This window comes from Ictalurus furcatus, chromosome 10 (genome assembly GCF_023375685.1).
Source record: "Ictalurus furcatus strain D&B chromosome 10, Billie_1.0, whole genome shotgun sequence".
In the NCBI taxonomy this organism is placed as follows: Eukaryota; Metazoa; Chordata; class Actinopteri; order Siluriformes; family Ictaluridae; genus Ictalurus; species Ictalurus furcatus.
In genome coordinates, this window is record NC_071264.1 from 24,487,440 (window position 1) to 24,502,139 (window position 14,700).

The window sequence follows — 14,700 nt, forward strand, 5'->3', positions numbered from 1 at the left end:
CTGGTGTGATTTGAAGAAGGAGGTTGTAGTACGCAAACCCTAGAATATTACTGAACTGGAGGTCATTGCTCATGAGGAATGGGATAAGATTCCTCAGGAATGCTGCCAGAAGCTGGTGTCTGGCTATGCATCTCATTACAGCAGGTCATAACAGCAAAAGGATGCTCTACAAAGTACTACAGATGCTTGCCATAAAGGGGTTGAATAATTTTGAAACTGGAGAAGTCATTATAAGTTGCATTTTCAGTTGAATTTGGCGAAACCCCTTGAAGCATTCGTTGTGTTGGACTATTTCAATTGCTTTTGTTTGATTTGTTCATTTCAAACAGCTGAAAGTCTGTAAATTTTGACAATAAACCTGTTCTCCAATGGGGGTTGTATAATTTTGATTGCAACTGTATATTATCTATCATACCATGCCATAACATAGTGTATTCCTTACAGAGCTGCTGAGGTGACATGGTGGTTATTTTGAATAAGGTGTGGCCACAGTAAATATACTGGGGCCATGACTAAAGCTTTTCAAGATATTTTATTGCCATGAAATACTTAACTTGTGGTAACTAATATATATATATATATATATATATATATATATATATATATATATATATATATATATATATATATATATATACATATACACACACACACACACACACAATCTGTGTTTTATATATGGACAAAAAAAAAACAATAAATACATTTCGCCCCAAATTATCTGGATATAATTTTATTTTCTGTCTAATCTTACCTAACCAAACTTCCTGCAAAGATCACATCAGATAAGGAGCAAGTTTACCAGACGATGTAATAAAAAGTCAATCTGCTTAAAGATGTCTGGAACCTTGTGAGTGTGATGATGCTCCCTCCGTCAGAATTTTTACGTTTGGCAGATAATTCGAATTTGACTTGTGATTCAGAGATGTCCAAATATGACTACAGTCTAAGAAAGTTTGAAGCTTTCAAAACTATGCCTGTAGTTCTGGAGTCTGTCTGTATTAACTTGCCTCGATTCTTTGGCATTTGTACAGAACTTTGACTTGGGCTTTGGTTTTACTGAATATGGTCTTGATCTTGACAAAAAGTTTCCAAAAATAACATTTGTTCTGTCTTTTCTTTTTGCATGCACAAAGTTCGACTTTGAACTAAAGTTTGAACTAAATCCTTATTTTAGAAAACAGCTTAATCATTGGCACAATGCATGAATGAAGCCAGCTAGCTGAAGTAAAATCTTGGATTGGAAAAGGATTGGATAGTTTTCAGTCTCGCTGCCATTTGGACTCGAAATTGACTTAGCCTTGACTCAATTTCAGCTAGTCATGGGCTTGGACTTGACAGTGGGGGTCTTGACTGCAGCTCTATTCAAAACTGTATATTACTGTATATTATATTACAACAGCAAAATTTTCCCATGTGAACGGTTTTCCCAGGCCATCATACATTGTGCCATATCACCCACCTCTAGCCCACAGATTAAACCTCAACATGTTTGGATTAGAGGTGAAAAACAAGAAAGATACATTAAGAGGGAAGAAGAGAAACAGGTTTTTACCGGTGAGCAGGGTGAGAGAGGCCGAGAGCTGTCCAACTCCAGCTTAACCTTTGATCTTTTGGTGTGCATTGGGTTTACTGTGCTGCTGACTGCAGAGTCACCACTCGGGTTCTGTTGGGGAGAGATGGAGAGAAGTTGCAGAACTGTCAATATGCTAAGTTAACCCAAAAGTCATAAATGAGGTGAAAATTGTCATGGTCATTGCTGTATTCCTTTAGGAAACTATCTACAAGAAAAAAAAAGAAGAAAAAAGTTAGTACAGAATACCAAAGGCAAGTTTTCAATGTGTCGTAAAATATAATAGCCAATTAGTATCTAGAATGCAAATGCAGGCCAAGTAGCACTTCTTTACTAGGGGAAAGAACTAGAAGAATGTTTAATTTGCACATTCATACGATCTGGACTTTGTCATGAGAGTTAAAATGTAGTGTGCTTTTAAGCCATTTATTGGTCGTCAAATGACACCCATGGAACCGCCACATAAAGCAATTTATTATTTGACAGAAAAGTTCATCAAATTTTCTTGGGTGACTTATATTAGAACTTAAATGGCTATCAGACTAGTTCATTCTATTTGAGGAAAGCAACTGCACACACGCTGAACACATTGGCTGAAACCAGAAACTAAAGCCAATTAATTCCACAAAGTGGCACATCATCAAAAATAGTTAGAAATTCATCTGTAAGCACTGTATCAGGCAATAGGTGAAACATATATATATATATTTTTTACATCTCTGTACCTAGTTTGACGAGTAAGTAAGTGGCCCACATTGCCCGTTAGCTCTATCTTTTAGACATAGTTTTAAAAAGTTATCATCAGACCCCCCCCCACCACTACATAGTGAAAGCTAAATGTGAAAGTTGGGCTTTACACAAAGGTCTAGTTCAGCAAGTGTGTGTGTGTGTATATGTATGTGTGCGTGTGTGTGTTCCAGACTGAGGGAGTCTGTGTACAGGAATTAGAGACTTTAACTCAGGGGGATTTTAGGCCACAGATATGATGATAAGTTCTTTTGAACAAACACATGAAAGCCACTACAGAGGTCTGGGAATGGGAATTTAAAGAACACACTCTAAACATGCTGTTACAGATGTTACATGTGCCCCCCGTGACCTCCGTGAGGGTCAGACTTCTGTTAAGTCTTATATATGACAGACTTATATATAAGCACTTCGTCCACTGAGAACAAACAGCATGGAGTGTTGAAGTAGTGTGTATGTTTAATATTGTTAACATTATACTGTTGTTATTGATGTTTTATTAAGAGTATTATTAAACTCCTGTTACTGCCACGGCAAGTCTGTACTTAAAACAAAAAAAGCTCCATGACATGACAAAAAAGCTCGTTAAACTGTGAACAAACTGTGAGGAAGCGGCAGAAAGTGGTACGAGTGTGTGTGTGTGTGTGTGTGTGTGTGTGTGTGTGTGTGTGCCTAAACCTAAACCCCAGGTTCAGTACCAAAAGTTCCAGATGTGCTATTTGGTATTCGGGTTAGTATTGGTATATATATATATTATATATATATATATATATATATATATATATATATATATATATATATATATATATATATATATATATACACATACACACATGTGTGTGTGTGTGCATTAGCAGTACCTTAGTCTCAGCCTCATTATGTGTGCTAACACTCAGTCCCGAGCCGGCGAGCGTGTGCTGTCTGGAGGAGAACGTGTGAGAAGGCTGGATGAGGGGAGGCGTGTGTCCAAAAGGGCTCAGGCCTCTTTGATGGGACAGCAGCTGTTGATATGCCACTGGGTTGATGGAGTGATGGAAAGGAAAAGAAGGGCTGAAAGATAGAGATAAATACAAAAAGACACAAAATACACAGGGATAAGCGCTCGTTCCACTTCGTCTTCGCCCACATCTCTGTATCGCAATACACGAACGCCATATTTCACGTTACTGTCACAAACAGCATAATGAGCAATAAATCACTGCAGACATACACACAGAGCCTCAGATAGAGATATCACACTGGAAATGAGTACTCTGTAGGATAGCAAAGACAAAAAAAATGTCTATAGAATTCATATATAAAATCAGACACCGACCAAAATGTAAAGCTGTAAAGTGAATTCAGTTTTCATTCAGCATTTTAATGAATAAAAAGAAAACAGGATTAAATACCATCAGTTCAGCATGGACTTACTTGTGGACGTATCAAAAAGACAGCATACAATAAAATATGTAATGAATAAAGCACTTGGGGTTGTGGTGTTATAGATTATAAAATAATCTAGGACATGGTAGTGTATTGTGGCCCGATATGATTATTTTCGTGCAGTAATTTGCTACATTTTATATTACAAATTTTTAAAATGATAACGTACTTTTTATGAGTTCATCAGTTCCTCCAGTATTTTGCAATTTTTCAAAATTACCGCAGATTTGGGCCAAGACGTGGAATATGACGTCATCGCAATGATCATCCAATCAAAGCCCTCTCCGATTCACGCGCGCCGAACATGAGTGCATCTAAAAGGTCTCTTTTCCCAACAAACATCACTGCGAAACAATTTAGTGCGAATGCAATTTCACCAATTCAAGTAGTTTTCCGCGAATAAGCACAAAAAAAAAAACTCTGCAAGTTGCATCACAAATTAAGGGAAAACACGCAGCAAAACTTTATGATCATTACAAAGTGCTGACACTGGGGACTCCTTCCATGAATGTTAAACAAACATCTCCTAACAGAAAAATTCACTAGGGACTAACTTGTTTTGCGGATGTTGCACACCATTTAATGTAACTATGAATTGATTATTTTGTCAAATAAAATTGTAATCGTTCCCAAATTGCTGTGGGGTTTCATTCCTTACATCTCTTATACCATGTTAAAATGACCTCGATATCATTCCTGTATTATGTACATTAAAGAAACTGCACATTACTGTACATTAAATAGTCAACATTTAAAGCGGATGAATTTGACCTGAATGGAACTTTATGTGAGAAATTTGCGTGAGATAGTGGGATGAGTGATTCATGATCACGGCTGCGCTTTTACCTGATGCCTCCGACGGAGAGATGGCCGTACGAGCTGCTAGCGGCCGAGCTGGAGCGCGAGTTGTTGATGTAGGCCACTAGAGAGTTAGGAGAAGTGCGGATCATAGTCTGTAGGTCAATACTGGCGTCTGAAAGTGGAGAGATGGACAGAGCTCTCTTCCGGCTCAGCCTGGGTGTGAGGCGTGGACTGGGAAAACGGGACACTGTATAACACACAGACACACATGATGGGAATTTGTACATACAGTAATCTATATTAATTGCCTGATTCAGGGAAAGATTTTTGATAGGTCAAGACATGTTTGTTGTATGATTTCTTTGTAGGAAGCTAAAAAGGCCATCTGATTGAGACTAGAGGTTTGCGTAAGGACTGGGATCCCAGTCCCAGTTGCAGGATGCAACAAAACAGTCATTCAAATGGTATTTTTTCTTTCTTTTTAAATGTTGATACCAATTATGAACTGGAGTGATGTGGCTGAGCTTGAAGAAACTCTCAAAGCCTGACAGTCCGAACATTTTCCAGTGTTTTGGGGCATCGTGATAGGGATCATATTTTACAAAACCCCAAAATACACCAAACAAAAGAACATTTTTGACCACACCCACTCTGATTTACAGTAGGTTCTGCTCTGCCTCTGTGGACTTCCTCGCCTCATCTGACGCTCGTGGCTAAGCAAATTTCACCCACGTCTCCCTCCCATAAACAACAACCCTCATCACTTTATCCACTATTATTCCCACTAACCTATTTTCCTTAATCCCCACATTCCTCTGACTCCCGAATCAAGCTGATAGCAGCCGTTCTTCCCAAAGTGTGCCGTCCCATACCATGGGAGCCTCTGATTGACTAATCCTGAAATATTATTCTCTATTATTCTCTCTGTCTCTCCAGCTAAGGAGAAATCCATGGAGTCGCTGCAGTGGCGGATTGCATTGTGTCATTTCCCCACTCGGCCCACCTCCGTGCTATTTTGGGTAGTGTGTGAGGAGCACGTGTGCCAGGTGAGACAGTGTGATCGATGCTTGCGCACTCTCTCCCCGACACCCAGCCTCCCTGGAATATAGCACAGCCCTATCAATAAGTGCCAGAGATTGTGTCTTCACTAATACTGTAGCTGGAGGCCGACACTGAGAAACTCAACTAGCACAGATCATTTTGGAAAGAGAACACAACAAAATGTAACACGAGAGTCCGGGATCGCACTCAACCATGAAGGAATGTTGTTCTGATATGTTCAAATGTAAAAAAAAAAGCAAAAAAAAAAAAAAAAAAAAAGCAAAGCTAAATAGTGCAATCAAGTGTCTTTATCAGCTTCATCTCAAACTCACAATGACCTCGTTCTGATTTGACCATGGATGATTAATCATTGCCTATAATTTACTGTCATTATTTAGATAACTATCAACTGTTGCAGGCGTCTATCGGTTTGGATAATGAGGGCAATTTACAGGCTTCGTCAGAATTTAAAAAAGGAACAAGGAGGAAAAACGGAGCAGGTGCGTTCTCGTCTGTGTGTGTGTGCGTAGACGTGGAATATTTATGGAAAATTTCTTTATCGTCTTTATCGCAGCCAGCAATTTTAGGTTAGCGGAACTTAAAGTTCTGGGTATGTTAGGCTCCAAGATCCTCCAATCTGCCATGAGGTTGTTTTGTCTAATTTTGTGGGCGACATTCTAATAACATTGCATTGAAGGGTAAAATGATCCGTACGTTTGTTTGTTGTTTTGGCGTAAGCGTGTCTCTATTAAGAAAGCTTTCGCATATGCAGTGTTTCGAAAGTCTGACTTGAAACCTGGTGCGTTTTACTTTGGGCTGGAATCGCAAAACAGAAACGCAACAGCAAATCAGAAAACACAACAAAACAACACAATAAACATCTAACAGCATAAACTATAAACACAGCTGCAAAATCAATAACAAATGTTTTCACAAGTGTGTCAGTAAACATGTACATTTGTTGTTGTGTTTTCAGTTTTGTTTTTATTGTGTTTTCTGTTGTGTTTTTGCTTTTATTGTGTTTTCTGTTGTGTTTTTGTCATTGCACTTTTTGAGTTTCTGTTGTGTTTGTGGTTGCGTTTGTTTTTTATTTGTTGTTTTTGCGCTTGTTGTGTGTTCAGTTTTGTTTGTGGTTTTGTGATTGCATTTTCTGAGTTTCTATTATGTTTGTTTTTCTTTTTTTTATTTGTTGTGTTTTTGCTTTTTTCATTGCACTTTCTGAGTTTCTGTTGTGTTTGTGGTTGTGTTTTTCTGTTTTTTTTATTTGCTGTGTTTTTGGTTTTGTTGTTCTGTTTTCTGTTGTGTTTTTGCTTTTGTTGTGTTTTCTGTTGTGTTTTTGCTTTTGTTGTGTTTTTGCTTTTGTTGTGTTTTCTGTTGTGTTTGTGGTTGCTTTTTTTTTTTGCTTTTTGGTTTTGTTGTTGTGATTTTGATTTGCTGTGGTATGTTTAGACTTACTGTTCCATTTTCTGATTTGCTGCTGTGATTTTCATTAACATGTTTTGCACATCTAGGCCACTCTACAGTTTGTTTATGATAGTACTGTTAGACACTGGCCTGTAGTATTTGTGCCAGTATGAAGATATGATTTTGACAGATAATACAAAGCACTTACGTAAGTCACTCTGTATTATAAGGACATCTGCCAAATGACTGCCTGTGAGAGGTGAACCCCAGTGTGTGAACGTGATTCATCCCAAATTCAACTGCAGAAAGTGACTGAAATTTTTTTTCGCCTCACACCTCCAGGGTCGGGGGTTCAATTCCCACCGTGGCCCTGTGTGTGTGGAGTTTGCATGTTCTCCCCGTGCTGCGGGGGTTTCCTCCAGGTACTCCGGTTTCCTCCGCCAGTCTAAAGACATGCATGGTAGGCTGATTGGCATGTCTAAAGTGTTCATAGTGCATGAGTGTGTGTGTGTGTGAATGTGTGAATGTGTATGTGATTGTGCCCTGCGATGGGATAGGTTCCAGGTTCCCCTTGACCCAGAAGTATAAGCGGTATAGAAAATGGATGGATGTATAATGGGTTGTGATGATCTCTGTCAAAATTCGAAATGTTCATGTAGAATAATATAAAAAAAAAGCAACGGCAGATAAGATTGAAAAATGATCAAGTTAAAATGTTATTTATATTAATAGCTGTAAATTTACAGTCTGTGCTTGTTTGTTTTTTATTATTTTGTATAAAATTGAAACGGTGTATCAACATACATCTCTGTCCAATTGTCTTTAAACATTCTGTTTTATTTGACTTTTACATTTTCATAACAAGCCATTTTGTCACTTCAGAAATCAGACCAGAGAGTAAATATTTAATAAATTAAAAACAATCAAATAAAGTCTGTGAAAACTTTCCTGCCTCCAGCTAAATAATTTACATAAATGGATGAGATTGGCCACAACAAAGTATCTGCTACCGAAGCCGTGATGATTCACGTAAAAATAAATAAATATACAAATAAATAATAAAAACTAGAGCCACTACATTGCAGCCAATTTTTTCATGTTGATCAGGACTGCTAAGGTTTTTTTTTTGAGCATTCAGTGTAATCTTCTGAAATGAGTTCCTGGGTCTCCATCCAGAGAGCAACATTTTCACTTCAACTCTTATGACACAAACAGACTAATAGTTGCTATAAATTCAGCTAAAAGAATGAAAATTTGGGCTTTTTTATTACTAAAGTTGCGATATAATATAATGTAATGTAACCTAAGGTCTTTTTTGGAGAGCTATAGGAAAACAAGTTTTTTTCTAGGGTATAGGTTAAAGGTGTTGGTTAGTGTGTTTGGTGTTCCAAAGTGAAAAATTCTCTGTTTTAACTCAACAGGTGCGAGGCATTAGTGCCGGTGTTGGCAAACGCATGTGTGAGTATGTGTGTGTGATTAGGGGTTGTAACCAGAAGCTCTGGCAACTGGACGTCCATAATGATTCCATCACATCTGGTGCCAACACAAGCAAGCTTACACAAACCATTCCTCTGTAAGTGTGTGTGTGTGTGTGTGTGTTTGTGAGTGCGTTTGTGTGTGTGTACACATTCCCTACTGAGCTCACAGCTAATAAGTAATCCTCCAGCTTTGTAGCTGTGAAGGTCATTACTTTTAGCATGAGCTAATGGTTCTGTGTAATTATAAAAGCATTCGTTTCGGCACTTGGGCCCCTACCAGACGTTTAGCACCAACAACTTTTAGAAGCTGCATCCCAAATTATTAAGACACCACCAGAATTCGTGCACACCAGACATTACATTAGCCGTGATTTCGCTTTCTTTTAAGAGGATGGATCTAGAGTACACATTTACAGATGTGTGTATGTAAAGATTATATGGCTAGCCACACTGCTTTGACGTGAGGCCTTTATAGTGAGCCTGTTCTGGTATTTGCATGGCGTTAATGGGGGTGAGGGGGAGTGTGTGGGACATGAGATGCTCAGCCTTGGCACTCATATTTGTCTCTGTTACGCCCTCACCTCAGGGGAGATGTGTTTATTAATGTGCCACTTCCCTTGATAAATGGCCAAATGGAGAGCTGGGCGTCGCTTGCTCCATGCCTCCCCCTCTTCCTGCAACCTTAGTGATTTATGTCAACAGAGACCGCTAAAAACCTGCCGGAACCCTCACATACCTAAAAATTCTGCGAAATTCCCATTAAAAAAAGAACAGTGGAATAGTGTCAGGACCCAAAGTTTCCTAAAATCCCATGAGAAACTATATCATGAAGGAGAACAGCATAGCCCAAACATACCAAAATATACCATAATGTACCAAAACATACCAGAATATACCAAAACAGACCAAAACATATCAATATATACCAAATATACCAAAATATACCAAAACAAACCAAATCATAATAAAATATGCCAAAATGTGCCAAAGTATACCAAAATATATCATAATGTACCAAAACATACCAAAATGTGCCAGGGTACATTTGCATTTATTCATTTAGCAGACGCTTTTATCCAAAGGGACTTACAAATGAGAAAATACAAGTGAAGCGATATATCAAGCAGAGAACAATACAAGTAGTGCTACCATTTTGGTATGTTTTGGTACATTTTGGTTTGTTTTTGGTATACTTTGTCACATTTTGATATATTTTGGTATATTTTGGTATGTTTTGGTACATTTTGGTATGTTTTGGTATACTTTATCACATTTTTATATATTTTAATATTTTTTGGTATCTTTGGGTACATTATGGTATATTTTAGTATGTTCTGGTACATTTTAGTATGTTTTGGTATGTTTGGGTACATTTTGGTATATTTTAGTACATTTTGGTATATTTTAGTATATTTTGGTATGTTTTGGTACATTTTGGTATGTTTGGGTACATTTTGGTATATTTTGGTACATTTTGGTATGTTTGGGTACATTTTGGTATATTTTAATATGATTTGGTTTGTTTTGGTATACTTTGGCACATTTTAGTATATTTTGGTATGTTTTGGTATAAACATTGAAGCTTTGGAAGCTGATCTATTTGAGCAGAGAAGTTAACATATTGCTTTGCTTCTCATTTGCATAAACACCACTCAATTTTATTACCTCACCAACGCTCTCTCTGTCCCTAGTTGCTGTAAGGTGCTGTAAATCTCTTTAAGGAAATTAATACCTTCTAGTCGCTTGGTCATATGATGCTACTGCCATGTGTGAAATGACTGTAACAAAAATGATTCTCATAAGAACTTAGTTTTTTCCCCAATGAATGTCCTCATTACAGGAAAATATATTAATTATAGGGTGACAATAATTTTCAGCATTTTTCTTTAAAATCAATACCAACAATTTTTATTGAAAATAGCATCTTGAAGAAAGAACCTACAATCCTTAAGTAGACCATTAAAAAAAAAGTGTTAAAATAAAACTACACAGAAGACCCATATGGTTAAGCTCAAAACTACACCCATTTCATCCTTTTTATCCCCCATAAGGGGTGCCAATAATTTTAGATTTTAGAAATATTTTTAGAAATTTTGGTGCAGTACTTTACAAGAAGACTATTATTATTATTATTATTATTATTATTATTATTATTATTATTATTAATAATAATAATAACAATTAACTGCACTTCTCATTACTTGACATTGCTCATGTTTTTAGGAGCTAAAAGTGAAACCTTGGTAGAAAGACACACCATAAATTTGGTAAAACAACCACACAGTCATGTTGGAAAACTTTACACTATAGCATTGGGCTTCTTGATAGCTTACAAAATACAAACTGCCTGGCATTCTAAGAGAAAGTGATGTCTACTCAGTCTGTTTTTCCACCCAACGTAATAATAGGTTGAATTCAGTCAATTCCACCATACTGAATATGCGCCATTCAGACTAAACTCAAGAAGAATGACCAGGACATCAAGACAAAGTCGGTCTAATGAGCCATTAAGCCATTGGGTTGAACAGGTCAGGGTTTTGTTTGGGGTCACACATCATGTGACTGAGGTTAGAGGGAGACAGTCAGAATGAAACAGGAATGAAAAGAGAGCAGGCCTGAGACCCCATGCGAGGTGAAGCAGGAGGAAGCTGAGTTGCTGTTTGTTATTGTGAGCTGACTGTTTGGCTGACGGTAAAGGCTGAACAAATATTTGCTCAGTAACGCACAAGGTTAGTGAGCTACTGTGTTTTATGGCATACTAATTTTAAATAAACAATTTTTACTTCCAGTTCTTCTCCATTGTTTTGGAAGTTTTGCTGTAACTGACAGGCTGATGGGAAAATGAACAAAACATTAACAGCTTTTGAAAAGGTGAACAACTCATCTGGGTTTTTTCACAATTCCCAGGACTCTAGGTGCCCGTGTCAGCTGAGAAAAGCACAGCCATCTCCCATCTCCACTACCTGGTTAGCATCTCCATTTCAGGTCATGCAATGAGTCCTGATGGCTAGTTTCATTAAACAGACGTTGATGGATGACGCAACGGCTGTGGCATGCTACAGCTCTGAGAACCGCTCTGAAAGAATCGGCCTGTGCTCCAGACGCCGGTCCCCTTTTAAGGTGACTTAGGAAGTGAGAGATGAAAGCAGGCATTCATTATGTTAAACACACTCACTTTCCTCAGAGGGAAACACTCTTATAAATGTCAGAGCAGCGTGTGTGTTTACAGAGAGCACTGGCAGTGACAGTGGGAAAATACTGTACATGTAGGAGTCACCTTAAGTCACTTGTGAGGGGAATATTTTTAAAAGGATGTGTCTTTAGGGTTTATCAGAGATCTCCCAGGAAGGTTGTCTGAAGTTTTAGGCGATTTCTTATTGACCTAATGTTTTTTAAGGATATTTAATTGTGAAAATTAAAAGTCAAACAATTAAGTCTAACAAAAACATAGGAAATTATACCACATACCAAGCTTAGGTTTAGTACCTTTTCACATGACTTCTGTCATATGAAACTGAACAGAAAAACACCATATCTGAAGAAGTTTCCATACGTTTGCATTCACAGAGAACTGCAGATTCTATGACAATACAAATAGGAAACATCCCCAGCCCACCACACATTCACCCCTCCCTCTCTTCAAGTAAAACAGTATTGCCTGGCCTGTATTTACGTACTGAAATGTGATTGGTTACTACATTTTATGACACAATAACATCTGCCTGCCATTTGATCAATACCAGCTCAGATTTTCTGGTGACATTTTCAGCTATTTCTTAATAGAATAAAGCAAAACTGATGCAGTGAATAAATTATTATGTTTGATAAATTTACTAGTCAATTATTCTAGCATCTTCCCATAAATGAATAATTTAACACTTGCACTGTTACTTAAAATGTCATCGTACTGGACATTACGTTAACGTGATTCATGCCTAATTCATATTTAACCCCTTCATACACATGTACTCTTTCCCTCATGGGCTGAAACTCACTGTCCATCGGGTTGATGTAGTCCGGGAGGTGAACAGCAGCAGCGGCGGCAGCTGCAGCAGCAGCAGTGGTGGATCCAGCTGCAATCAGATCTCCATATGGACTCCTGTGACTTGCCATCAGGTGGTAGTAATCAGCTGAGCTGGCTCCGTGAGGGGGAGGAGGAAGACCAAATAGCCCACGCTCCTTCAGGTGCTCATGGGCAACTGTAGAAGGTATGAGAGAGATGAACGAGAGGAGAGAGTAGAAACAGTTTTACATACAGTACTAACACAAAACCGTGCAATATGATAGCAAAGTATTACTTCGTAAACTGTTAGGACTTACACAGTGTACACGCATGTCTACAAAAGTAATAAGTAAAGGCATCTGGACTTAATAATAAATCCTTGAAAAAAGTCAAATCCTTGATGTTATATATAATTGTATGAAATCATTTTAAAGATTATTTAAAGGTCTTAAAGGGGCAGTTTGTATTTTTTTTTTAAGTATGCTTATAGACAGACACAATAATAATAATAATAATAATAATAATAATAATAAGGCGCACAGTGGCTAAGTGGTTAGCACGTTTGCCTCACACCTCCAGAGTCGGGGGTTCGATTCCCACCGTGGCCCTGTGTGTGTGGAGTTTGCATGTTCTACCCGTGCTATGGGGGTTTCCTCCGGGTACTCCGGTTTCCTCCCCCAGTCCAAAGACATGCATGGTAGGCTGATTGGCATGTCCAAAGTGTCTGTAGTGTATGAATGGGTGTGGGAATGTATATGTGATTGTGCCCTGCGATGGACTGGCACCCTGTCCAGGGTGTACCCCGCCTTGTGCTTGATGCTCCCTGGGATAGGCTCCAGGTTCCCTGTAACCCTGAAGGAAGGATAAGCGGTATAGAAAATGGATGGATGGATGGATAATAATAATAATGATAATAATGATGATAATTATTCTTAATATCATTATAATAATAATAATAATAATAATAATAATAATTATTGTTGTTGTTGCATAAATTCTTTGAAAAATTGTCATTGACAGGCAGTGGATTTCACTAGTTTCTTTGTATCAGGCTTCTATTGACATTTTTCCAGCCCAGAAATAAGCTCCGTCCTCCAGTTGGAACAGCAGTTCCTCATTTTAACAGATGGGGTGGAGAGAAAGAGAAGACTTGTTAGGTTTTTTTTTTCATTGCAGTTTTAATCACAGACAGAATTACAAACTGCATCTTTAATTGGTTCTAGATCACATGACGCTCTCTGTTTCCCTACTATTTGCACTTGTTTTTGGTCAGTTGATGTCTTGTAGTCTCACACCACTTGAATTCCTGTCTGCTCCTTTAACAGCTCTATTCTTGGATTGTATTCTGCCTCACTAGTCTCATTGGATAAAAGCATTTGCCAAATGAATAAAATAAAAAGGTAAACATAAAGCCCAAGTTTGCACACAGCCGTCCAGTGGAAATAATGGAGAGAGCAGAGACTCCCAGCTTCAGAGCTACAACAGCAATGCACTGTTAACATCTGCACTCAGTAAAGCTCTGTTAAAAGTGTCAGGGCCAATAAGTGTGTGAGGGCCAAATCTGCTTTACACACTCACTTGGTCATACAGACCATGAGCACAGCTTGCCATATGGTTCACATTTGCATACAGTTAAAACGTATTGGCATTATGGAGCTCCTGCTGCGACCTTAGAGATATACATGCGTTTGGAAGTATGTGCTCATATGTGTGTGTATGTGTGTGAACATATTGGGTGCCTCATTGAAAACATTACTACTGATTTCTCACAATTAGTTCTAAGTGTGTTTTAACTGCAGTATCTCATACTCCTCCATATGTGTTGGGGCAAAAAAAATTGGTGAACCCCATTGCAGAATTTCTTTGTACATTGATCCATATTTGAACACTTGTGGACATTAGTATGGCATAGGATTAATAGGATGTTGGATGTCACATTTACAGATCACACATTCAAGGCCATATCCACCTATCTACAAGTTAAAACACCATCCACTATCTCTCGCTACTGCTTTCCAGCTTTATTGCTGTCAGAATCTCCTGTGTGCTGCTTATTTAAGTTTTAAAGCACAGACCCATTACTGTCGACAGACTGTAAAAGTTGATTTATTTGCTATTTGGCCTGTTCCCCTGTTGTTGTAATTCAGTTCTGCAGAGAAAAGTGTCAGTGACAAAGGAAGCTTAACTGCCTGCATGCTTTTTATTTGTTTTCAGCATCTTCCAATGTG

At 38.1% G+C, this 14,700-nt stretch overlaps 1 protein-coding gene across 1 annotated transcript in view; it reads right to left on the bottom strand.

Annotated features, from left to right (window-relative positions):
• gli2b (GLI family zinc finger 2b) overlaps nucleotides 1-14,700 on the bottom strand; it is a 90,937-nt gene that overhangs the window by 16,594 nt on the left and 59,643 nt on the right. The window contains exons 5-8 of the mRNA XM_053634170.1: nucleotides 12,465-12,668; nucleotides 4,592-4,793; nucleotides 3,181-3,370; nucleotides 1,556-1,666 (exon numbers count right to left, since the gene is read on the bottom strand). Coding sequence (XP_053490145.1) covers nucleotides 1,556-1,666; nucleotides 3,181-3,370; nucleotides 4,592-4,793; nucleotides 12,465-12,668 — 707 coding nt within the window. The remainder of the gene's footprint in view (nucleotides 1-1,555; nucleotides 1,667-3,180; nucleotides 3,371-4,591; nucleotides 4,794-12,464; nucleotides 12,669-14,700) is intronic.